This window comes from Sinocyclocheilus rhinocerous, unplaced genomic scaffold (genome assembly GCF_001515625.1).
Source record: "Sinocyclocheilus rhinocerous isolate Xijiao unplaced genomic scaffold, SAMN03320098_v1.1 scaffold78, whole genome shotgun sequence".
NCBI lineage: Eukaryota > Metazoa > Chordata > Actinopteri > Cypriniformes > Cyprinidae > Sinocyclocheilus > Sinocyclocheilus rhinocerous.
In genome coordinates, this window is record NW_015637122.1 from 211,737 (window position 1) to 239,720 (window position 27,984).

General features: G+C 36.5%; 2 protein-coding genes across 4 annotated transcripts in view; both read right to left on the reverse strand.

Annotated features, from left to right (window-relative positions):
* Positions 1-19,819, reverse strand: part of LOC107748456 (transcription initiation factor TFIID subunit 3-like) — a 54,461-nt gene extending 34,642 nt beyond the window's left edge. Inside the window, 2 exon segments of the mRNA XM_016563233.1 lie at positions 17,193-17,453; positions 19,547-19,819. Of these exon segments, the coding sequence (XP_016418719.1) occupies positions 17,193-17,453; positions 19,547-19,712 (427 nt within the window). The 5' untranslated portion in view covers positions 19,713-19,819.
* Positions 19,820-21,786: 1,967 nt separating this feature from the next.
* LOC107748457 (ATP synthase subunit gamma, mitochondrial-like) lies at positions 21,787-27,109 on the reverse strand. Of its 3 annotated transcripts, XM_016563234.1 has the most exons (10): positions 27,010-27,109; positions 26,514-26,548; positions 25,481-25,612; positions 25,152-25,356; positions 24,867-25,010; positions 24,715-24,779; positions 23,670-23,825; positions 23,432-23,528; positions 23,139-23,157; positions 21,787-21,929 (listed from the first exon to the last, which is right to left on the reverse strand). In XM_016563234.1, the coding sequence occupies exons 1-9, from the start codon at positions 27,048-27,050 to the stop codon at positions 23,151-23,153; spliced, it is 882 nt and encodes a 293-aa protein (XP_016418720.1). In that variant the 5' UTR covers positions 27,051-27,109; the 3' UTR covers positions 21,787-21,929; positions 23,139-23,150. The 3 variants fall into 3 exon arrangements, with proteins under 3 accessions (XP_016418720.1, XP_016418721.1, XP_016418722.1); XM_016563235.1 differs by lacking the exon at positions 23,139-23,157; XM_016563236.1 differs by lacking the exons at positions 21,787-21,929; positions 23,139-23,157 and having other exon boundaries at positions 23,428-23,528.
* Between the last annotated feature and the right edge of the window lie 875 nt (positions 27,110-27,984).

Consider the following 27,984-nt stretch of genomic DNA (forward strand, 5'->3'; position numbering starts at 1 on the left):
GTTTACATTTGGAAAAGCTGTGCTTCCTGCATAAACCTGCCCCTGTTGGTTTGGCAGTAGCTTGCTTGCCCTACACAGTTACCTTGTTTAATTTCTTAATTCAAGTTATATATATATTGTTCTATTTCTGTTAAGTTATTTATAATAAGTGAAGTTTACTGTTAAGTGCACTGATGTCAGACTCATTTTGAATAATATTTTAAGTTTATTGTTAAATTGTTAAATACCCTGCCTCCACTACATAGGCCTATGTTTGTCACATCATTATAAGTGTTTAATCACCACATTTGACTTAGCATTGCAAAAAATGTGTTTATTTATATACATATATTCTGTTTATGTAGGCCAGTGGTTCTAAAACCTGTCCTGGAGTACCCCCCAGCCCTGCACATTTTGTATGTCTCCCTCATCTATCACACCTGATTCAACTCATCAGCTCATTAGTGGAGACTGCAAGACCTGAAGTGGGTGTGTCTGATATAGGGAGACATACAAAACGTGCAGTGCTGGGGGTACTTCATGGAGAGGTTTGAGAACCACTGAGCTATATAGTGTATTCTATATACAGTACCAGTCAAAAGTTTGGACACACGAATGAGAAGTGTGTCCAAACTTTTGACTATACTGTATTATAATATAGCCTACACATAAAGAATATCGGCCAATATACCGGTATTGGTCTTTTTTTTTTTACTTCCTAATATCGGTATCGGCCCCCAAAAAACCCATATCGGTCGGGCTCTAGTTTCAATATGCACTTGAATAAGTACACTTCATCACATTGGGCCAAAACAGGGTCAAGCGCACTGCATTGTGGGATACAGTAAATCAGTAAGATGCATGGAGAAAGAAACTGCATACTTGACAATTATACATAATGCATACTAAAGATGTAGTAGTATGTTAGTATACAAAAGAGTCCCTCAGTATTTCATGCCATATAAAATCTAACATTTAGAAACCACTAAATCCCTAAAGACAACAGTTGACGCTGACACTAACTCCACAAAGAGAAAAGCCCCTCTGCAATCCTCTATGTAGAATTGATCTGCACCGCTTGACTAGGATTCACAAGTGGCTACGTCTTAGGGTATGTTTCAGCACAAGTAGATGTGAACACGATTATCGGATTCTCTCGCGTTTCAACTGCAGTCGATCACGTTGTGTCTGGAATGCGATGAGCTACGGGCCGCAGAGAAACCCAGTCAGCGATAACTGATAATGCCACGTGGGCATATTGCTGTCTGTTAGCCACATCTCTCTACATTTGTTACAAGGCAAGTAAGTAACAGAGCTATGAAACAATGCGAGATACGGAGTGCGTGGATTAGGTTTCGGCGAATTCGGTGACGAATGAGGTTTGACTATTTATATTGCAGCGGTCGATGCAAGTGTGAGGGATCAGGTCCACTTACAATGCGTTTAGGCCGTAAAAATAAAATGCCATGAATTGTTTACCACTGAGGGTATTTTACTTGAGTTGCCGTTGTTTTTTCCTCTCACTTCTTCATTTTGAAGACTCAACCATCATGAGTTCAATCCAGAAGTCATTCAATTAATCCTGGACTCTCCTCTTTCTGCCCGTCGCTCTATCTTTCCTCCTTGCCCGACTCTCCCTCCCTCTATCAGTGCATTAATCAGGGCAAACGCTCCAGATGGAAAAACCCTGTTTGTATTCTGCAGGCGCGTCGTCGGCCCCTCCGTCTTTCCCTCCTCTCCATCTTGCTATCCAATCTTTCGCTCTCCATTCTCGGCTGTCTACGCTGTACTCTCTCCATCTGTCTGTCTTGTTTGTTCCATTTTAAATCGTTGCTTTCTGTACAAATGGTTTCCATTAAAAAAAAAAATTATAATAATAATTTAAGATGTATTTCTGAAGTTCAGAAATATTTGTCAGCTCTCATGTGAGGTATGCACATAGCATTTTCAAGCTCATGTTCAAAATTCACATTCAAAACTGGTGGATCAAATAAAAATCAAAGCAAGTGAAATTTTGCCTGTTCACATTGGCTTCAACAAGAAAAATGAACAAAATTCTGAAAATATTTCCGACGTTCAGGAATATTTGTCTGCTCTCATTGGAAATAATGTGGATGGTCTTCTCAAACTCACGTTCAATATTTGTGAATCAGTTAAGAGTGAAAAAAAATACTGCCTGTTAAAAAAAAGAAAAGCATGCAAAAATAAATAATTCTGAATATCAGAAATAATTCAGAAGGCCGATTTAGACTTATATTTGATATTATAAATTAAGACTGAATTTAAAAGTCACATATTGGAAGTTCACATCGGATTTGATATGAAAGAACAAAAATTCCAAACATCAGAAAAATATTCGAAGATCAGGAATGATGCAACAAATCACATGACCTATGACACGTTTCAATACTGTCAGACTGACTAAAATTTTAATCAAAATTTACCCCATTTACATTAACATGACACTTAATATTAAAAATAATTATTTATTTATTACTATTTTTCACAAAAAAAACAAAACAAAAAAAAACACAAATACGGCACATTACAAAAGTGAAATGGATTGCCATTTCATGCTAACTTTAAGGTTTAACCGGATCAATTCAAGAAGAGTCTATGTCACAAACAATAATGTAGATGTAAAACTACCGGCACAATGAAAAGATAGTCGTTTTGAAATAAAAGATACACACAAACACAAAACTGTACATTCACATCAATAGAAGCATAGCCTCTACCTGATATAATGCATAAATGCGGAGTTTCACTACCTATGCAGATAACGTGCGGAAGTACAGGCAAAGTCGCAATTGTGACGGCACAAAACCGACAGTTGTTATCTAGCTACCGTTCTTTCTGTGGGAGGACAAGTGTGCTTCCTGCTCCACTCCACAGCCCCGACACACCTCAATAGAAACTCCCTCATTCTGCCCTCTGACAGATCATTTATATCACGTAAACCTTAGCCAGTAATTATCTTTTGCTACAGTCTGCCAATATTCTGAATGACAGTCCTATATTGGCACAGTGAAAGTCAATACTTTGTTGAGTGCAAATTCAAAAGTGACCTAATTCGACGTCGGGGTCGACCTCCCACCAAAACACCCGTCTCTAGATGTTTCTACCTGAGGCAGTTAGCATTAGAAGGTTTATGACTGCCTTATGAAGCTACGAAGTCAAAACATGTAGCTATTTAACAACAGAAAACACTCTTAAATTCTATGAGCAAGTCTATGTGGAGGACGCAACAATAACAACAGGACCAGGACCTACCACTTGCCCTGTCGGCCTAGGGCTATTTTATTATTATTAAGTTTTATGCTTGTTAATCATATATAGCACATGCAGCCTTGGAAACTTTTGGTTTTCTGTGATGTTCTAAACATCATTGTGAATCCTGCTGATTTTAAATGAGTCTTCAAGAAAAAAAAAAGATATCAATAAAATGTATTTTATTATATTTTTGTGGTGAGACCAGTCAAAAATGTTCTGACTAAGCTAGCAGAAAATAACTTAATGTCTTACTTACATATAGGCTGCACATCATCCAGGGGGAGATGCAAACAGACACACACATCAGGGAACCCAAAATAACAGGCAGGTGTGTCGTGTTTAGATGCTCATGATGATCATGGGGGAAATATCCATCAGCAGATTTTGTAGGTCAGTCATCACACAACACAACACAACACAACACAAGCTTTAGGACTGGTGGTGGAGGGCATCGATTGTACAGTCAACCTAGATGACATCTAGAGTATAATATATTATGGAGTGCATTACAGAGAAGAGTATATTAGAATATATATATATATATATAGAGAGAGAGAGAGAGAGAGAGCGAGAGAGAGAGAGAGAGTATATATAGAGTATATAGAGTAGGGATGTTCATTTCGGTTATTTTTCCTAACCGACAACCGACGCTCGTTAACCGATTGTTAGCCGTTAACCACCAAGATTATTTTAAATTAGAATTGAATTAAATTAGAAAGGATAAGTGTCTGTGACCCGTTAAAAATACTAACATTTGTTTCCCGGGGATTAATTTTACATGCGCGAAAAGCAGCAAACAACAGGATTCACATATCACATCATGCACCTGCAGCGCTTCTGCGAGCGGAGAAAAACATAATAAAGCTAGGCTATATATATCGTTAGAAGGAAAACAATTCAAGTGATTGCGCCGGCGCCGCATGCGCGCACAGTTAAGCATTGCTACCTTGACAATGCAGCCTGTTCATTATCATAATAAAATACAGTCAATCAAACACATGGAAAAAAAACAAAAAAAATATGTAGTAAAATCTGTTAAGCCGTTAAGGTTAAGTGTTATCCGTCGGCATTAGGCCTATTTCTGAATGAAATAATAAAATGCGACTTGTACGTGACTTATGTTTTTTTTTTTCTTTCTAAAAAACAAATTTTTTATACGCGTAGCGTAGGCTATTTTAACCATGCAGCAAACCGTTTTAAATATTTTGATAAATTACTGAAAAAATAAATAATTAAATGACTTTTTAAACCGTTTAACTAATTGTATTAATCGGTCAAAATTCTTACCGTCGATTAACCGGTTAAAATGAACATCCCTAATATAGAGTATATTAATCCTCATAAATATGAAACAAAAGCTACACACATTACCATACAAATACAAACACTCACTTTTCATTCTACATAATCTGCACACAATCACACAACATAACTCATGTAATGAACTATTTATCCATATATCCCATATGTGCACAAATTAGACTATTATATATATAATGTTTCTTCTGCTTCAGTAAAAGCAGCTCTTGACTTGAGCGTGTGCAGTGATTTTCCACCCTCCTTCAGAATGCTGGTCTCATCCACCTCTTGTTTCCTATGGTGGCATTAAGTGCTTACCCAGACTCCCTCTCTGCTAGGACAATAAACACACACACACACACACAAGTGAACGCCTGTAACACACTTTTAGAGCGTAACACTTGATATTGGAGGGTGAACCAGATTGTTGACATTAGCACTATGAATAATGCTTTTAACAAATATGTACATATATTTTAATGCTTATAATAAGCATCCATAATTCATATTGCCTAATACTGGAAGTTTTATTGGCTTTTAATTGATGAATCTCATAGAATCTATTTTATACACATTCTCTTCTGAAACCAGAAACTAAACAAATTTACATTACAAACATTAACAGAAACTTAAATATTTGCTCTGACAATAAGTCAATTTCATTTCTTTGACACAATTCGGTTGGACTCAGTTCAAAGTTACTTAAAAAGTATGTTAAATGCGATGACAAAAATAAAATATAGCCTAGCTAAATAAACAATTTACACCGTACTGCAATATTGACAAAAATAATTATGTTCAAATCAGAATCAGAAATCAGATCAGAAAATCAGAATTTGGTGGATTTTTACAACTGAAAACAGATTAAGAACAGCATTTTGGATAAGAAAATAACATAAAATTCTGCATGGTAAATGCATTTGATTCATAAATTCTGGAAACAATGCATTAACTTCTTATTGTCAGATCACTATATTTTGGATAAGAAAATAACATATAAAATTCTGCATGGTAAATGCATTTGATTCATAAATTCTGGAAACAATGCATTAACTTCTTATTGTCAGATCACTATATTTATACCCCTAAAAATTTATTTAATATTAATCACAAAGGTTTATGGTGACAAAGCCATAGTAACTGCCAGCCAGCCAAAAAAAAAAAACATATTTGCACTGTCTGCAAACACACAAACATACACTCAGGCCCGGGTTAACAGTGACCCACCCTGGCACTCTGGGACCGGGGGCAGAGGTTCTGTTGAGCCCGCGAGCCTGTCACCCTCTCTGGGGAAGGATTTACATTCCTACCCCTCCCATCCACCGGACGAACCAAGCCCACTACACAGCATCAGTTAAAAGAGTTTCAACACACAAACACTCACGGTGGCCCCGACAAAACTACTTTGACCTAGGGCTGGGCGATATAGCTAAAAAAATTATCAACGATATAATGTTTCATATCGTTCGGTATCGATAATTATTGACATTTTTTATAACCTTTTTTAGAACAAAGAGCAATAGAAAAAAATTCTTAAATTTAACCACTGTATTTTTAAATTAACCCAATTTATTGAGACAAACAACAAATATTTTTTGTTTTAACAATCAAACACAAAATAAAAATTAAACAAATATCTAATTTCTAATATTTATTATGCAGATTAAATAGGTTTTAAGGAAACTTTCGTCTTGTCTCCCGAGGCCACAGGAGGGCACAATGAGCAAAATAATAGCGCATTTAAATTGTCAACAAGGCAATAACTCACGATAAAAAACGTGCATTACGTCTAAATTAACTCATAAAAATCTAATAAGCAACGGAAGCTAATATCTATGAATTTCTAAACAACTCTCAAACAGTTTTCCGTTTCAGGAAATAAGAACAGGAATCTTCGCATGAAATCAAAACACTAGTAGAAAGAGCTCAGGATTAGGGATGGGTACCGAAACCCGGTATTTAATCGGTCCCGGGGCTAAATTATGAAAGATTTTTTGGCCTATATAGACATTTATATATTATATATATGAGTAATTTTATGTGCATATCAAATGTATATAAAACCCCTAAATAAGCCTAAATATGTTAAAGCAACCCACAACTAGTTAAATAAAAAAATAAAAAAACGTCAACCCTCTTTGAGAAGCTTCAATCATTTCTGTTGATGTTGAAACAACCTACCAACTATGTCGTTTTGCGCATTCTTAACAACCAGGTTATCGCATTATTTAGAACGAGAATTAGAATGCATTTACAATCCGAATGTAACATATTTACAAAAAGAGCAGCCGAAAATGCTAGCAAAGAAACACTGTAGTTAAAAGATAAAGAAAGACAGGTTGATAAAGACCCTAATATGTGTAACGCAGTAAAGCAGTTACTTTAAGGTATCACCCCACATAACTAGGTGCGCATGTGGGTGAGAATTTCGTAGGTGGCGATAGAGTGTACGAACAGCATTTTTTCCTGCCAGAGTCACGGCTTGGAAGAGCCCGTCTTTCATATCATAATGCCAGAAAGATACACGGTGGCCCTCAAAGCTAATCACATGACACCTACACTTACCAGGAGGACAACGGACCAGGTCAATGCCCGCTGCAGAGCGTGTATACAAGTATTGTACAGTACGTTTCAATGTAAACAAACAAGGCAAAAAAAAGAGATTCCAGAGAAAACACGTGGAATATGTTTGTGTGCTACAGACAGACAGACAGCAAAGGAGAGAGACATAGACACAAAGACAGAAAGGAGGAAAGAGGTTGGCTGGTGCAAGAGTGCCATCTAAAGGATGCAGAGGTACTGCAAGGCATTTGATGGGGTAAGATGTTACACTTTCATGATAAACTGGCACTTACAGTACCCACATCAAACATAATTATCAACTGAAATAAGAAAAAGCTCATATCTAAACATGACAATTTTTTTTTTAATAAAACAAGAAAAGAACATTTATGTGCACTTCAAACAAAAAAAATAATAATATTAATTTAGAAATAAAATTAAAATTTCATTAAAAAATAAGGAAATAAATAATAAAAAACACAATTTATGCATAAAGTTGTCCTGTTGACAAAAACGGCAATGCATAAAACAAATTTAAAGACTAAAATTTAGTACTGTCTAGTTTTTATTACAATATTGACTAGATAAATATATAAATATTTTCTCTGGCAATATTTGATAATGAATCTTTACTAAACCAAATGCACTTAGAATTCAAAAAATTGTTTGTGCATTTCAAAATAAATAATTAATGCATGATTTACTTTTTCAGCAAAATGGACCAAAGAAGGTATTGAGAAGAAAGTAATAGTTTCTAAAGGCACAACAGCCAAATGAGTGGGTCGCAGTTGACATCTTTAAAAGCTTAGTCAGACATATCCCACATCACACCAAATCAAATGAAATCGACATATCCTGCCACTGAGGATTGAGCAGGAAGATAGTAACGTGGGAATGAGGAGACCTTTGATGCGAAAAAAACAAAAACAAAAAAAACCATCATTTACTTTAATAATTAGAACCGTAACCCCCTTCTCCCCTCGAATCCCCTTTCATAACTGCTTTATTTACGTCTTGCAATATATCTAAACATACCAGCGATGTTCTACTGTTAAGAGGCATGAAAAAAAGTCACAAAGGAAGGCCAGTGAACTGCAGCGTTTTGCAGAGAACAAAAAAGCTACATTTTTTAATCTGTAAAACAAAACAAAAAACTAGTTTATTTATTAATTTACATTCATGCATTTAGCAGACACTTTTTTAATAAAGCAATTTTTTATATTTACAATACAATATATATGTATGCGTGTGTTTTTATTTATTTATTTAAATCTGCATAGGTTTTATTAGACTAAACCTATATTATGCCAGGCTTCAAAACCTGGACCTTAATCACAAGCACAGCAGCGTTCAACAATAAGGCTGCTTTTTCATTCAAAAAATATACATATTATACAACTCAGTGTTAGCTATAAAATCAAACACACATTTGCGCTAGAAAACAAAAACTACATGTGGTTCAATAAATAAAATTGTGACTTAATTAGTGTTTATTTTTGTGGATGCTTCTCACAAGTTTGTTATCTGTTACCCAGCTAGATAACTTTACCTTGTATTTAATTTTTATTCTAAACAGCGACATTAAATATGTCACTGAAAACACAATCTAGAAGTTCTTGGCTGTTTGTACACATTACATGATCAACAAACACAAACACTGATCCGAAAGCTCCATTAGACCATTATATTTTTGTTCAGACATGCTCAGGTTTTCACAAATAGCAATACAGATTTGTAATATGGGGTTTATAACATTTATAAAATTGGCCAAAGTTTCAAAATCGGTGCATCCCTATTCAAAACTGTGCAGAGAAAAAAATGTCACACACACACAAAAAAAAATTCTGATCCACCTGTAAAGTTCTGACTTGGAGCCATGATAAATCATATCATGCTGTGACATGAAACTTTATAGAGATCAAAAAAGCTTGACTTTGCTCATACCTGTATCTGAAGACTTTACACTTGCACGAGCGCTTCAGCTATGAAGAGGATCAAGTTTGGAACGAAGGACACAAAAGCGCCACAGACGGAGAATGAAAAGAGAGCGACGGCAGGACCAAAAGAATAGGACATGCTGGAAACGGGAACGTGTGACAAAAGAATCAACGATTCTTTGGGAGACATAAAAATGGAACGGATTATGTGTTTTATGAAGATCTCACCGGGGCGGTCGCAAAAAATGCTTTCAAGTCACCTAATTATCAGAGAAACCTGCAAGAATTTGTTTGGACTGAGAATAAGAGATAGGAGAGGAAATTCGTTGCACACACACACACACACACGTTTTGTGTTAGCACACCTGGGCAGAGGAGGGTAGCACACTCTCCAGGACTGATCCTGGGTCAGGTGACCTCTCCACCGAGCCTAATAGCCGGCTCCTGTCTGTCTGCCGTTCACACACACTCAAGACAGGCTAGCGGTACCTGGCACAGTGCAGCAGGGAGTCATCCCAGACCTGTCAATCAGAAAGTGGCAACGAGCAAACACGGACCTCTCTGTCTCTCTCTCACACTCACACACACACACTCTCTCATCCACGCAGTTGGCCGACGGGGGGAGGTAAACGGTTGTGACAGGGGGCAGTAGGGTTGGGTTGAGCCATCTATCATAAAGCCACGACAGAGTAACATAAGACCAGAGGCTTCCCTCCACACACTGCTGTGAAGAATAAAAATAGATGTTTTGCAGAGTGTCCTAAATGCCCGTTTGCATACAGTGAAAGTTTATTTTGGACTAAGGATTTTGATAGGGCTCTATTCTTTTTAGGAGCACTTTTTCTAAACTCTTTCTTTTAGGAGCACCTTCTGATCCGTGACAGAAATTCACTTTCCCATTATGAGGCGATATCTGCCTCCTTAAATTTATTTCCAGGGGCATTTTTTTCTAACCTTATGAAATGTGTCATATTAAATGTCAAATTCTTACATTTAATTTGATTTAAATAGATTAATATTATTTAAAGTTTCGAATATAGAAGTATTAAATGATTAGAATAACTGAAATGATACTTTAAAAATGAAAATAAAACCACCAGTAGGTGGCAACAAGTCACTGTCTTTGTCACTGAATTATTCATTTAATCCATTCAGTCAAAATGGCTTAGGCCTATTCATTTAGGAATGAAGAAAAGGACCACACAAACAGCAAGAATGCACAAAACATTAGCGATTACATTATATATATTATTAAAATTGTAATATTTCACAGTAAAATAAAAACAAAATATATAAAATAAGATTTATTATTTAATAATAATAATATAAATAATATTACACACACATACAGGTGTATATATACAAAATTTATACTATATTTGTGTAAATAAATTTCAGTCTTTATGATTTTGTAATCACACTGAGCCATAATCAAAATTACAGTTTTATTTTCAGCCCTAAACATAGTTAAATTAAAGTTCATGAAAGTGGTCCAAAAAACCCATGTGCTATAAAACCTTGTGAAGACATATGATAGCTTTTTTTTATTTCAGTGTTGCTAAATACACAATACGTTTTTCAGAATGTGGCAAGTTTGGATGTGGAATGCAGTGTTTCCCACAGACTTGCACTCTATTTGTGGCGGCATATATATGCAAATTCATTCTCTGCCAGCAGGAGGCACTTGTAGAGCGGGAGATATAGCGGTTTCCCCGGTAACGGCTGTACACAAAGCAGCCCTCCGCTCACAAACACTGCTTTATCAGACATTACATGCAAGATTAAATGAAAATGGCATCCAAAATTTTCTGAAGACTTTCCTTCTGAAGGATTCCTTCGGAAATACAGTGATATAAAAACACCCGCACCGGGTTTCGATTTTGAAACAGGCAGTGCTCATGTTCATTCAATGAAGTCAAAGCCTGTTGGAAAATCTATTTGTGGTGGTCAGTTTTGATATTGTGGCGGGCCGCCACAAATAAATCAGTGTGGAAGTTTGGAATTGCAACTGAGATTTGAGAGAAAATTACAAAATTAAATTGTGATCTGTTCCTCACACAAGGCCTTTCTAGACTTTTGAAAATGTCTAAATATTGTTCTTTAGTCAGATAGACTTCTTTTATTTGTGTCTTTTTTTGGTGCTTTACAGCTCTGGTCACCACCCACTTCCACTGTATGGAAAAGGGCAGCATGAACATTCTTCAAAACTTTTCATTTTGCGTTCTATTAAAGAATGTTTCGAACAAAATGAGGGTAACTAAATAGCAGAAGAATATTCATTTTGGATTGAACTATTAATTTAAAGGGGTCATATGATGTTGCTAAAAAGAACATTATTTTGTGTATTTGGTGTAGTGAAATGTGTTTATGCAGTTTAAAGTAAAAAAAAAACACATTATTTTCCACATACTGTACATTATTGTTTCTCCTCTATGCCCCACCTTTCTGAAACGCGTCGATTTTTACAAAACTCATCGGTCTGAAAAACGAGCCGTTTTAGATAGGCGTGGTTGACTCTTAACTTTTATAAAGAATATCTCTTTGGACTTGAGACTTTAGTCTTTGCAACTTTACAGATCTTCTTTATGCACCAAGAGCTTGTAACACTCCAAAGAGAAAGGAACATTTGAAATCACATCATATGACCCCTTTAAGCAAGGAATAACTATTAAAAAAGCTGAGTTTTCCAAACACAAGGAAATTCTCGGAGGCTTCTCCTCTGGTCCCGCAAGTACGAGCTGTCCGTCAGATTTATTTGATAGCGTTTTAATTTGCTCTTTGATTTGATCTGGATGAGCAAAGTGGCCTGTTTAGGTACAGTATTTTAAAGGGGTCGACGAATGGAAAGTAAAAAAGACAAATGGATCCAACGTCGCCAAACCTCCGTAAAAGAGCAAGTAGGATGGACGAGAGACAAAGACCGAGAGCAGAAGAGAGAGAGGAGAATAAATCTGCACTCCTCCATCGATCCCAATCCTTTCTGCTCTCATCTTATCTTTGGGTCTAAGGGAGCCAGGCAAGTTTAAACGATTCTGACCTTGTCCGACATAAATAGTCAGAAAACTACAAAGAGCAGATAGCCCTCTCTCTCCATGAGCAAAAGGGGGATGAGGAAGGGAAATACATTGAGATAAGAGGAGGGGAGAGAGATAATACAGGAGTTACTACATCAGCGAGAGTCTCACAGACAGACATAAACAGCACACCGAAGCCACTTTTCCACCGATAGGGTACCAGTGGCCAATCTGGAACCGTTCCGCACGTTTCAATGGCAGAAAAGGCCGTTCTAGATGTTAAAATGGTCTCTGCACTAGCCCCCTAAACCTGCTGGTCTCAAAATAATTTTATGTAGAAAAATCATGCATGAATTTTGATTTATTTGTATATTAGTATTTAGATGCTAATTAAAAATATTTTTAAAACATTAAAAAAATACATATATATATATTTTTTTTTTTTGGCTGATTAATTCTTATTAATAAATTATTTGTTGATTTATTTCTTTAAAAACTTTTTTTTTAAAGATGTGGTAGGATCAGTGAAAATAAGATGGCAAGACGCTAAATCAAATATGTTCTAAGCATTTCAGGCCAGACATCGGCTCTAGCACATGAACCAGCACCATTTCAGTAAAAGCAGGGTACAGATGACCTGAGAGAGACAGACAGAGAGAATGTGAGACAGTAATGACTATTATACTTAAAAGACAAAATTCTTTTCATCAGGTCGGATTCTCCTGGCTATGGGAGTGTGCCCTTTCCAATCAGAGCGGGCCCTGGGCCCTATTCTCTCTAAAGAAGATGTGAATGTCGCGGTGGAAGAAAAGGAGAAAAGACGGAGGCCTTTAATATTCATCTTTTTCTCTATTTAGAGTGTAACGGCTGCACCTGACATCTACGGAAACTGTGCAAATCTCTTCATGCATTGTCAGGTTCTCCTCTAATCATTTTACGCTCTTGTGAAGCTTTGAAAAGAGCCGATAACGAAGCGAGTCAAATACAGAGCTTGCTCAATTCATAAGTTAACAGAAGCACAGCGCACGCTAGCAGAGACTGAGGAAATAATCAGCACCCCTGCACCAGGAGATTCACAGTGTCTACACTTCGAGAGAGCGCTGTGATGCGATGCAACAAAACTAGCTCTGTCGACGGGATGATTGTGTTAATGACAGAAAGGGACTGAATATAAGGCTTGCAAAACTGCACCACGGATTATAATTGTCAAAGTTGTCTGTACTGCACATAGTCTATGATGCATGCATGCAATACAACAAAACGAACAGTGGCTGTTAGTATCAACAAAGAGCTGTCTAAAATGCATGCATGCAGTGCAACAATACTAGCAATGCCTGAGTATCAATAAAGCTGTTTATGCTTCAAGGATGCAGAGCAACAAACCAAGCAACTATTAAGTATCTATGATGCATGCATACAATGCGACCAATCGCACAGCAAACTTTAGTACCAAAGCTGCACGCATATAAAACTAACAGCTCTCATATCCTGCAAAGCTGTCTATGATGCATGCATACAGTGCAATATAACTCCCATAACAAACAAAACTGCATGCATGCAATGCAACCGAACTAACAATGCCCGTTAATAATAAAACAGTGTGTTGTAGGGATGAAATGCACCTATTAGAATCAACTAAGCTATATATGCTGCATGCATGTATTGTGACCAAAACTATCAGCTTCCATTATAATTAACAAAACTATTTATCTATGGTGCATTCATACAATGTGAAAAAACCTGCAGCAACTGTTATTATACCAGTTAAGCTTCAAGCATGTAATGCAACACAACTAGAATCCCGTTTTTATTAACTAAGCTATCTATATTGCAAACATGAAGTGCAATAAAACTGGCAAAGTCTGTTAAAATCAATAAAATGGTTTATGTTGTATCAGCAGCACCCATTATAATCAACTAAACTATCTATGCTGCATGCAATGCAACTAAACTAGCAGCTCCTGTTATAATCAAAGACATTGGCAAAACTGCAAGCAAAGCATGCAACGCAACAAAAACTAGAAGCTACAAAGCAAGCATGCAAAGTTGACAGGTTTGATTTTGTTTGCTTGAAGTGCAGATTGTCTTTTCTTTTAATACAAATACAGCAGAGCATCGCTTCTTTACTTTAACTTTCCACTAGGGCTGCACGATAAATCGCATGCGATATTTAACGCGCATCTTGTCAGAAAGCCGTTTAAAATACAAATACAGCAGAGCATCGCTTCTTTACTCTAACTTTCCACAAACAAAAGTCATTCTAACACTGAAAAACAGCAGCAGAGCAATCGTATATGATGCACAAACTATACATGAGAAGGTGAAAAATTGCATTTACACGAACAGGCTCTTTTAAGTAAATCTCAGTTTCTTAATCAGACCGTGACAGGCAATGAGCAACAGGACATCCTGTGGCTTGGTTCCTTGGTTCCAAATTCCTGTTCCACAGACACAAACAAAAGTCATTCTGACACTGAAAAACAGCAGCAGAGCAATCGTATATGATGCACAAACTATACATGAGAAGGTGAAAAATTGCATTTACACGAACAGGCTCTTTTAAGTAAATCTCAGTTTCTTAATCAGACCGTGACAGGCAATGAGCAACAGGACATCCTGTGGCTTGGTTCCTTGGTTCCAAATTCCTGTTCCACAGAGCTTTATATTAAACATTCACAAGTCCTGACTGACCATAATTGTGTCGCATCGCACAGCATGTATGCTGTCAGAACGGGCAGACAAATTATGCAGGAAACTTATCAAGTCGTTTTTGGTAAGGACACTGTGTCTACTGCTTCAACAGCAGCAAGTCCAACAGGACCATGTTCTTGTGACACACATTTGGATCAAAACTGCAGTCCAATCACGTAGCTTCATTTTACAGCTGTACATTTCCAGAGCAGTCATCTTAATCTTGTTCTCTCTCTGCATAGACAGAGAGACTTTATCAGCCTGTGTGATCACTGGTAATTTCAGTGTACAGATGCAATCGCGCTCTCTCTACCTCCCATTACCTTCTTCCCTCAGGACTGAACAACAATACGCTCCTACACAATAGATAAACAAGAGCCTGTTGACTGGGAGAAAACCCACCACTGCAGCAATGACAACAACTCTACTGAATCCACAGATTATTATGACAAAATTATTTTAATCACTGATCCAAAATAAGTATGTTCTAAAAACACATTTTCATTGTTGTGCGTTTGATCTCAGTGTCTAACAAAGTTCAATTCTTTGTACTACACCAGCTCAAATTGTGTGGCTTGTTAGCGAGATGTGTGCTATACTTTTCTTACATAATTCCTCTGGCGAATGATAAAACACACAGACACACAAAAACCTGACCTGAGCCATCTAGGGACAAGAATATCATACAGTCTTAAGAGTGAGGTCTTTTGACTCGGGTCAGTAAGCAACCACTCAGAGCTCCCTAGCATCCCTTCAAAACACACTAGCAGGCTGGTGAGTTTTAAAAAGGGCCAGCACCACTAACTTCTTCTTCAAACACATTTAAAATGCATTTGTCTATCTATACTGTTTACTGCAACCACCAGTGTGAATTTTAGGCTAATAATAATAAAACTATTCAAAACTTTATATCAAATTAAAATCTTCATACACTACGAGAGAAATGGAGAAAATCAGAAAGACACGTTCAGACAACTTTGTGGTCACACAGCGCCAACCTGTGGCTGAATATGCTACTGCAGAAGTGAATCATACTAACAGACTAGATTATCAAAAAAAGTTACACTGATATTGCTAAGGTGATGTAAGTAATATTTAACATACTGTTGTCCTTAAAAACTATTTGTTAATTGAAATAAAGCTTACTATAAAATATTAGATGAAAAACTAAGCAAAATGAAATAAGTAAATTAAAGCTAAACAGAAATATATAAAAATTAATATAAATGACAAAATCACTAAAAATTACTCAAACTTAAACTAAAATAAAAACTGAAAATATAAAAGCTAATTCAAAATATGAATACTATAATAGTATATAAATAATACTAAAATAACACTGGTTGATATGGATTTGCTATAGGGAATTCTGGCACAAATCAGCCACCCCAAAGTCTCTATAATATTCTGGTTTTTAGTGACTCGGAAAACGCAAGATGAGCTGTCAACATTTAAACCTTATTATAAGGGGTTTGTTCAAATCACTAAGCCTAACCATGAGCAATAGTAACAAAAAAAAATAACAAAAAATAAAGAAATTTCCTTAAGCAAGTAGCACTAAAAATACAAACCACACAAAAATCCATTTGTGTTCGTAACACTCAAACACACAGCGGGGCTCCATAACTTTCATGGTATGGAGAGAAACACATGTAGTACATATTATATATTACAGAAGAATGTGCTGTATGTTTAAACTTTTGTCTGTTTTGCCTAAAAGAGCACATGTATATTTATGGCATGAGTGTGTGCGAGTGTGCTCAAGTGTAATACGGCCTCCAACTGATCTATGAGGAAGAAACGAGAAACATGAAAAAAAAAAAAAAAAAAAATATATTAGGTAACACTTTATTTTAAGGTGTCCTTGTTACACATGTTACATGTAATTACTATTGTAATAACAATTAATTATGCATAATTGCATGCAAGTAACCCTACGCCAAACCCTAATCCTAACCCTAACCATATAGTAAGTACATGTAGTTAATTTCTTACTATTATAATAACAATTAATTATGTATAATTACATGCAAGTAACACTAAGCCAAACCCTAATCCTAACCATATAGGAAGTACATGCAGTTAATTAATATTACTCAGCACTTAAATGTATAATTACACTGTAACAAGAACACCTTAAAATAAAGTGTAAACAAATATTAAATATAAATTAAAACATTGTAATTAAACGTCACTTACTAATTAATAATTAGCATGTTACTACTCACTTAAATTCAGCATTTCTGTGTGTGTATCATTTGCTGCCATTTAATTGTTTTACTTTTAAGATGCCAAGTTAAAAATGGACCCAGAATAACACTTTCACAATATAGCTGCCAATAAATCACGAACAGTTAGTTCCAGCTCAACACTGTTGTATTATATTTGGATAACTTGATATATTCAGTCCCGCCTTTATAGCGACGGTGGTACGTACCTTCCTGCAGTGAGACGAGCGGAGGGAAGTACTCTGGGATATAGTCTCTCCTCTCGCCCCTCAGGGCATCACGGGCGTCCGTGTCAAAGCCAGCAGCAGGAAACTGCAGAACGCTGCTCTTGCTGATGGGAAACTGAGGGATAGTTTGTGGGAAGCCAACAGGCTCCATGTTATTTACATAGTCCTCGAGTTCAGCTATAGTGACTCCCAAAAGTCCAAAAGCCTGGTCCACATCAGTCAGTCCAGGGTCTGTCCGTCCATCTGAAAGGAAAGAGATGTGCAGCATACGGAATTAATGTCTGTTCAGCAACCTCCTCAAATACCAAATAATTAATAAATGGACATTAAATATAATACTTAGTAGGGTTGTGACGGTGAGGAAATTTTCCCACCGGTTAATCGAAGTGTGACAACACTGATAATACCGGTATCACCGTGGGGGAAGGGCGTTCCCTCTTTTCCTCGCTTTCCTTCGCATTTTATATAGCTTGCAAAAGCGGCGTGCGCATTTTACTTTCACTTTCAAATAGCGGCAATTCGGAGTAAAGCAATTGTTCGTTTTTAGTTCGTTTGAATTTTCCCTCTTTTCCTCCGATTTTAAATAGCTTACAAGCACTTATCGAATTAGCGGCAGTTTGGCGTCAATTGCTTGAATGCAACAACAAAATACAATGTCAAACTCATGCACTTTAGCCTATATATAAAACATAGAACTGTAGCAGCGTTCAGTTTTTAATTGTAGTGTCTGTTCTTTTACTGAACTAAATGATTTTTATTACTATAAAAAATCTAAACGACGGTGGGGGTCGGTGCCGCGGTGGGAAAGTGACGTAACCGGTGTTGCGGCTTAACAACGGTATCAACGTCAATCGCGGCAAGCCTAATACTTAGGTGTAGAATATTTAAAGAGAGGGAAAAAAGCACAGATGCCTCCGATGATAGTAAATTATACAGCTTAGTTGTTATTATGCAAAAAAAGTACAATGCAATGCAGTGAGTGACTAATCAGAATTCATGAAAGCTGCATCATGATATTAGTAATTACATCTCAAACACAAACGCCATGTGGCAACCAGGTTTTCAAAACTTTCCTACAATTGCACACAAACAAACATTCACAAAAACTTTCCAAACATGGCTATTTAAACACACAAAAACAGCAACACATCGATATATATATATATATATATATATATATACACATTTAAATAAACTTTAACTGTAATAAAATATTAATACAAAATTATCTCAGCTGGTTTCTCATTTTCATTTTTTACTTGATGTACAAACATAACAGAAACTGACATAAAAATGTATAAAAACATTATAGACATAATAAAAAATAAAAATGTCAAAAATGCAACAAAATTACTAAAACTTTACATTTGAAAAAATAAAAATAAAAATAAAAGCTAATTTAAGAGATTAATAAAAACTTTAATAGTATTTGATAATACTTTCAAAACAAACAAATTTACAAAAGCTTTCTCTCTCTTTGACTCTCACTCTGACAGCTAGAAGGTTCAGATATAGTTGCTTTGTCACTAGATGCACACAAAAGAAAGTGTATGTATTACTTGGAATAAAATAAACTTAAAAGAAAATCTAAGAATATTTGATTTCAGCTAGTTGCTAATCAGACGTATTGAAATAACTAAAACTGAAATTAAGAAAACACAAGAAAGTAGAAAAACTTTCAAATTTAAACAAAAAATATAAAATTCTTAAATAACGAATTAATAAATACTATAATATCATCTGAATGCTATTAAAATAACACTGTTTTGAACATATGAACTGCACACATCCACACAGATGATGCTGCAGCTTACAGCATCACTATGGCAACAAGTGGGAATCCATACTCTGCATCCTTGCAAACTATCCCACACTATCTGGTTTAAGATGCAGCCAACATTTCAGTCTCCGAGAGGGATACTATTTCACATTTTACTCCATTTTCAGCAGCATATAGTCTGTTAAGCAAAGACTGATTTCGGTTAGCCTAAGTAGACAGCTAAGTTAACTAGTCTCTGGTCAGCTGTCAAAACATGCAGACTGAGAGGTTTGATGGCTAGCCTCAAAACTAACGTCTTACAAAAAAACAAAACAATAAGCTTCTGTGATAAGAAGTCAAAGAAGTGGACTAAAAGTAGTTCGTCAAGAAAGTTTTAACGCCATAACAGTAAAATCCCCATTTGAGGAGCTAGTTAGCTTAGCATGCTAACAACACTTGTAGTGGGCGGGGCTTAACAACAAAAATACTCTCTACAGTGTACACTAACAACACTCTAGAGCACACTACTCCAACGCAGACTGTTATTAGGGTTAGAAAGGAGAGTTAAACGACTCACAGAGCTCGGAGTATCGGTGGCAGCTCCGGGCCAGCTGCTGCAAGTACCTCTCCAGCACGTCGGACAGCAGATCACAGGCGCTCAGCTGCACCGCATCCCAGCCCACCGCCTGACACACCTGCGCCACGGACACCCGCAGCAGCGAGCGCGCGTAACTCTCACACATCTCTCCGCTCCCGAAAGCCCGCTCTCACGGCGCCTGGAAAGGCTTTGTTTTGATCGCTCACATGAATAGGGACACTGGCGCTTCCATAGGAGCCGCCATCTTTACTTCCCGAGCGAAACATCGTGGAGCAATCGATCGCGCATGCGCAGAAGAGCGGCGAGTCTGGTCGATTATAGCTTGCTCGATTACACCACCTGCAGATGTGTGTACGATACTGTGTAGTACAGTTGGGCGATGTGTATAATTATAGTGATGATTTGTAAAACCTTGAGTATTTTATTTTTATTTTTTTCAAATCTTTGTGTACATAAAATGTGTAAAATTATAGTGATGCTTTGTAAAGCCCTGAGTACATAAAATTATCGATTTTTTTTGTTCTTCCATGTTGGAGTGGAATTTGTAATAAATAAAAAGCCAGTAACGTTAGTTAGATAAAAGTCAATAATTCTCGTTTCGGCGAATCGGGTTTTCGAATCTCTCATTTATATGAATCGGTTCAACAAACGGTTCAGTGGTTCATGCTCCCTGACACCCCCACAAATATATTGTAAGCAAGTATGATTTTTTTGCATGGCGTGGTATTTTCTCCTTTTGTATATTACATTTGTATTATTATTGTATTATTATTATTATTTTACTCTGACACTGGTTATTACCTTGTTTAGTTTTCCTTGCCTTTGAATATTTATTTTTTGTATCTTAGTGTACTACTTATAGGTTTTGTACATGGCATTAATAATAATGATAATAATAATAATAATGAGTGGCATATTGTATGGTCAGGTGACAATTAAGCTATTTGTAAGGCTGCATTGCTGTTTATTACATGCATTAAATAAATTATATTATGTTTCTGATTGTTATAGTAGGGTCATATAAGGATTTACCCAGAAAATAAATTATGTGAATCTTTTGGTACAGAAAACCCATGTGATTTTTGTGGATTTGTATATGACTTCATCCATATATTTTAGACATATTTATGTTAATAATTTTACTTTATTTAATGTATCTATGCCTACCTTAGTACTAACACTACAGGAGAACTATAGTTACTAGTTGTTTTATCAGTTATTTAAAGTAAATGTTCATATCAATTTATATAATGTACAAGTTGGATTTCATATTTTTAAAAAGAAACAACGGTCTCTTTCACCACTGTGGAAAGTTTTGTGAAAGATTCACTTTTATGCAAAAGTAAATTTAAAGCTAATTATTTTTGATGCTAAAAAGTGATTTCAAAGTCAGATCATATGCTTATATTACTAGTAAAGTATAGATGGAATGCTACAAATATAATAATTTATTTTCCACTATTTTTTCTCCACAAAAAAAAGAATGCTTGATTGTAGATTGTATGTTTATATTTATATTCCTATATTTTTAACATTTCCTAATGCATATTGAACTCAAGATGACTCAATAAAAATTTATTCAGAAGAAAAAAAAAAAAAACGGTTGGGTATGGTGACGCTCATCAGCTCTCAGATGATAACCATCAGAATCTGAGCTCCAGTGGCAGCTGATTAAATAATACATGAGTGACCCATATGGTCAAACTTTCTACTTGTCCATTACTTTAATAGACCAGACCTTCTTCTACAATCAGTGACCCCCAAATTCACCCTTTCATGGATCCAGACACCCAACACCGCAGCGCGATCATTTAATCTGATACCGTGGTGGCTGGCCGGGCTTGAGTTTCAAATGGATAACAAGGAGGATAAACTTGTTTTGATTGGCAATTATAAGAAGGAACAATAAGGATGCCTTTAAGTCAATTGGGTTTATCAGTAATCAGTTCAGAGTAACTTAATACTGTTTTAAGCAAAATACGTAAATGCCAGAGACGGTTTATTGGAAGGATTGACCTTGTGTTCTGTTTTGGCAGACGCCTTCTCTTCAAATGCTCCGTGTATTGATAACCTCTGAGTGCAGCCAAGCCCGTGGCTTCAAAGAAGAGTTCACAAGCTTTAATTCCAATGGAAAACAAGCATTAGAATTTATTTTTTTTAAGAGGACTTCAAAGCTGATCGGTACATACACTAGAAATAGACTGGAGAACTCAAATGGGTGGTGTTTCTCTGTAAGAGGTTTATTTTTTCCAATATTGTACAAACAGAAGCACATATAGATTTATGAATTCTACACTAGGTGACTGAACTGGAGAGCACGTGCACCAGAACCACACTGAACGTGTACAGGGATCCTCTTTATCTGTAATGAGAAAAATAAATATTTCGTACATTTCAAACAAATCAGTCATGGACATGATATAAAACGTGAGGAAAGTAGATGTCAAGTGTAGAGAATAATACCAAACCATCTAAGCTGCAGTATCTATAGCTCTCTCTCTCTCTCTATATATATATATATACAGTGGGTACGGAAAGTATTCAGACCCCCTTAAATTTTTCACTCTTTGTTATATTGCAGCCATTTGCTAAAATCATTTAAGTTAATTTTTTTTCCTCATTAATGTACACACAGCACCCCATATTGACAGAAAAGCACAGAATTGTTGACATTTTTGCAGATTAATTAAAAAAGAAAAACTGAAATATCACACGGCCCTAAGTATTCAGACCCTTTACTCAGTATTTAATATAAACACTCTAAAGGCCTGTTCACACCAAGACAAATGTTGACAAATTTCTTGCAATAAAAATTCCACATTCGAATGCACAGCTGTTAACGCATCTTTTAAAACCGACGTGAGCATTTGCATGTCATCAATGCAATAGTTTTTTTTACAGAGAGATGCTCTAATTTCTTTTCCAATGCACTACAGGCAAAAAACCTGGACAACCAATAAGATTTGCGCTCTTGGTCATCTGCACAGAGCCGATGTGATTACATAAAACTACAACTCAGTAGCGCTCACGAAAAGACTATTGTGCTGAGCTACAGCGAACAGTGGAGGAAGTTGTGGAAAGTTGCACATATGCGTCGCTGTATTTCTGCTGTTCAACAAGCTCCACCTATTGGCAGAGAGAGAATTTGTGATTTCATTCAGACCTTCTGCTGTTTTCTTTTTCAGCATTGGTCTGAACAGACAAACTGAATGCAAATTGTTGCAACAAACATTTGTGTTGGTGTAAACATATATCAGTCGGGTACAAGGCCAGAAACATTCTATATGAAAGAAGCATTTGCATTAATGTCCTTGCATACAGAGTATGTTTCAGGTCTAACCAATAAGAATAGAAGTCAGTGTGTCCACTCTCTAGCAAAAAGTAAAAGCTCTTTTACTCAACTTATGCTGCTTTTACTAATGGCCTGTGGAAATTAACTTCTGTTTTGACCAAAACCCACTAAAAGAACCCACAACATGCAAGAAAAGAAAACTGGAACACTAAAATCTATTGTCTATGGTATTTCTCTAGAAGCACACAATATATCCTACAGTCTGCTGCAGGACGTTACCTCGGTCATGCCTCAGACCCTGTGAATGGTGAATGCATGCATATTAAGGAAGGTCAGTGAGGAAAAGATGGAAATAAGATTAATATGGGTTAATAGAGGTGCAAAAGCAACACATGAAACACATGAGTTATAAAATTAACAGAAATATAAACATATGGATGTAACAGAACAGGGCATTAGAAAACGTTAAACCATAACCCAATACAAAGAATGAATGAATGAGGAAGACAGATGGCATGCATGGGTTATAATGAGGGTAAGAGACAGGCAAAGCAAGAGGAAAAACATCTTACAGAGCAGCGGCTCCAGAAATGATCTCAATGAGCTCCTTGGTGATGACGGCCTGGCGGGTTCGGTTGAAGGTCAGGGTCAGCTTGTCAATCATCTCAGCTGACGGAGTGAAAAAATACAAGATTGCAAATGAGAATTCTCAAGTATGAGTGATAACATTATTGACGATCAAGGAATATAGGAAACAGGCCATTAAAGTCTTTTGAAACTGAACGGAAGACGACATATAAAATGACTCACAAGCGTTCTTGCTGGCGCTGTCCATAGCGGTCATCCTGGCGCTCTGCTCACTGGTGGTGGACTCCTTCAGCCCGAAGTAGATGATGTTGACCAGAGCAAACTCCTGATAGTTCCTCAGCACATCAGCATCGATGTCATCATAGATGCCCATGTTTTCTGAACAAAACACATGGCAAATGATCGATTCTGTTCCGGTGTCACTTGATCACATCTTAAAACCCAGCAAATATAGTCAAAGTTAGCCCCAACAACAAAGACAAGCATGAAATAAGACTGTACCGATAACAACAATACACTAATTTAATGGGATAACATTTCTTACAATATTGCATCAATATTTTTTGGGAATGCACTCATGTCAAAATGCTGCCTAATACTGTTAAGCTGATTATTATTTTCATGAATTGGCAGATTAATCTTTTTTAGTACACTTAGGGTGTATAACTGTTTCTGCTTGTCATTGTATGCATATTGTACATGTTTGTATATTACAGTATACATAATATTAAAAACTATTACAACTGTGTGTATATATATATATATATATACACACACACACACACACACTTTTCACCTTTATTATTATTATACGACTGTCCTGAGATGATGCCTTGAAATGTTTTCAATCGGTTAAAAAAAAAGAAAATCTATACATTTTTATTTAAACCAATGAAAATAAATATTTTAAAGGCTACAACTGAACTTTGTACAATTGTAGCTTATTTACTAAGCATTATTTCATGCACAGATTACATAAAGTGAGTGTTAGATGATGGCACATGTGATCTAAATCTAAAAGTGATAAGGCAAATGAGGATGCCCTATCAAAAATCTAATTCCAAACTCAACTAACACTATTTAATAAAAAGAAATAACAACAATATTGACCGATAAGCAATGGCACAATACATCATGCATCCTTAGATTTACTCCTGCTCATAAACGTGCTGGGCCTCTCTGACATGTTTAATGTGGTTTCAATTGTGATCCAATTATGTTGTTAAATGCGTCATGATAGGTATACAGTCCAACAATGAAACAATACCTGAGCTTGCAACAGTGTCCAAGGAAAATAGAGGTTTCTCATCTGTCTTATATGAAATCACAGACCTGCAGAGGACACAGATCAGCATCAAAACCAAAAAATTATTTTTTGTTCTATTTTTAGTATATAACTATGTGCATTATGTGTCAAACCTAAATCTGTTGAATACGATGGATCCCTGGTCGAACTCGTAGCCGGAGTCCAGCAGCTCTGTGGCAATGACAGAAGCATCCGTAAAAGTGGGAGGCTTGCGGCCTACCTCCTTACAGTTGATCAGGATGTGTTTGCCATGGGTCCTAACAGTTCATAGAAGCAGAAGCAGCGATTAAAGCAAAGAACACTGCAAAAAGTGGTATTTGAAACCATTGTGACGCATCTACATACTTAAGAATTTATTGAATGAGAATTACAGAGACAAGACTTAGAACGATATATACCTGTACAGCAGACCTCTGAGTTTGTCACCCACATTGACAATCATGACCTCTTTGCCGGCACCCGAGAGATTGGCGATCTCACGCTTCATGGCTTTGGCCACGCTGCTGTGGATGGCACCGCAGAGACCACGGTCAGACGACACACCAATAATCAAGTGCTTGTTCTTGTCTTCTGGAGCCTTGATCTCAGCCTTCTCGTAGAGTGCTAAATAACAAAGATATGAAAGAAAAAGAAAAACATTAACATATTCACAAGTATAATCACATGTTTTAAAAGGATATCTAAATGTGCACTATAAACTTAATTTTGTGGATAATTTGCTGCATACCCATAGTGCCGGTGCCATAGACCCGGGCGGGCTTCAGGGATCTCTCAGCTCTGGAATACTTTGCTGCTGCCACCATCTTCATGGATTTGGTGATTTTCTGGATGTTCTTGATGGACTTCAACCGAATGGTGACTGGTGAGAAGGGAAAAACAAACAAACAAAACAAACAATGGTCAGAAAATTTATTCAACTGTCTGTTATGTAAGGGATAATGCACGGCTAGCTGTGCATTAAAAAATGTTAATGCACGACATGGAGGCCAAGAACCTCTGAGAAGTGCATTAAAATCGTTTAATGCACAGCTAGCCGTGCATTATCCCGCTTATACCATGGTCATTCACCAGTATTAACAAATTAAAATCTGTTTATGATGTTTGCAGCGCAATATTTAACCGGAAGGGTAAAAATGACGGTTATTTTCATCAGTTACGGCTCGTTAGATCTAGCATTCAGCCCACTTTAAATCAGATACAGAGATGAAATAGTTTTATTTGAATGAATTATCGATTGAGAGAGAGAGAGCGAGAGATGACAGTTGTGTGTGTGAATTTCCTGTCTCTTTCTACAAACAATGAAGCCATTTAGTTACTTCAAAAATAGTGATTTTTACCCCCTCCTTGCTGAAAAATACAATGTAGCGATCTAGTATCTAGGGTATCTTATTAATAAAAGTTGCGGGGCAGCGCTGACAATAAGTTTCTGTGCGTGCGCAGTGCGATCTGTGATCTCCGACCTCTCTCCCTCTTACTGTGTTTATGTGCAAGTGGTGTGTGTGCATCAATTAAAGCAGTGCATTAATATAGAACGGTGATTAAACTGACTTGGAACTACCTGTGCATTTAACGGTTTTAATGCATACCTGCCAGCCAATCAGAATCGAGAAATCACATGGTATAAGTATAATAACATTACTTCAAAACAATTATTAGCAAAAACACAAATAAAATTAAGTACATTAATTATAACAAAAATGCATTTGTAAAGACATTAATGTCAGCTGACCTTTTATAAAGCAAAAGGAAATTTTACTTACTGTCCTTCAAGGTAGTCATGTTCCTGACCTGCCCACTGCAACAGACGTTTTATAGAGGTTAATCCCATCCACAAATAAATACATTATAATAACTCTCGGGGCAATGATGCATCAGTAAATGTGACAGCAACTGAAGTTACATTGCAAGCAATGCACTCCCTGGAAACCCGCAGTGCTATTTACGTGACTTTACGACATGACAGAGAATGGTTTCCATGCAAATAGTTCAGAACTCAAGAACATAATTTGATTAAATATGTTGGTTTAGCAGCGTATTGTATTGCTATTAAATAAATCTAATAAACATGTGAAATCAAGCCAAGTCGCTCGCTGTCATAAGCTTAAGCACACTGCGGCCTAAAGTTCAGCACGTCCTTGCTCCACCTTATCCGCATTTCATTGACTAACTGAAGCAATTTACTTCGCTACTTATACGCAACACGTTAAATGCATATTTCCAGAAAATTACACATTCAACAAAACAATAAATTCTTACCATTGTGGGAGGAACACCGCCGCGCTGGTCCTGGCGAACATGATCACTTCAATGAAGGTCAGAGCCGCCAGTCTGCGCAGGCGCAAATAAAGCGCAGCTCATCATAATCTCGCGTTAACAGAGGAACACACGGATCAGTGACGAAACACGCACGTTAGCAAAGCGAGGATTCGCGTCATGACGTAAGGAGCGCGAGAAGTGTTGAGACACTGGTGCTGCGTCTCCCGTCAACCCTGTGCAAAAAGAGCTTTGTGATAGCTTAATTACTATTGAAGAGGTCTTATATGCTATTACACATATTAAGGTTAATAAATCTCCTGGGGTTGATGGCCTCACAGCCGAATTTTACAAAACTTTTTCTGATCTTATCGCTCCCTTTCTTAAAGAAGTTTATATAGAAAGTATAGAAAATCAAGTTCTTCCACCTACATTAACTCAAGGATTGATAACATTGATTCCAAAATCAAGAAAAGATCCATTGCTTTTAGACAATTGGAGACCTATTTCACTATTAAACAATGATTATAAGATTTTTGCCCTGATCTTTGCAAATAGAATAAAGTCAAGTTATGACCCCCTTATAGATGAGGCCCAATCTGGCTTCTTAAAGAAAAGGCATATTTCAAATAATATAAGGCTAATTTTAGACTTATTGGATTACTCTCATTTATGTACTGATGATGGATTTATTCTTTTCTTAGACTTTTATAAAGCCTTCGACACAGTGGAGCATGCTTTTATTTTTAGGTCATTAAAAACATTTGGGTTTGGAGATTTTTTCTGTAAAGCTATACGAACAATGTACACAAATGCAAACAGTTCTATTAAACTTAAAGGAGGTTCATCTTCTAGGTTTTATTTAAAACGTGGTGTCAGACAAGGCTGTCCCATTTCCCCTTACCTTTTCTTGTTTTGTACTCAGCTTATGAATATTTATGTTAGATCAAGCCACTTAAAAGGTATATCTGTAGCGGG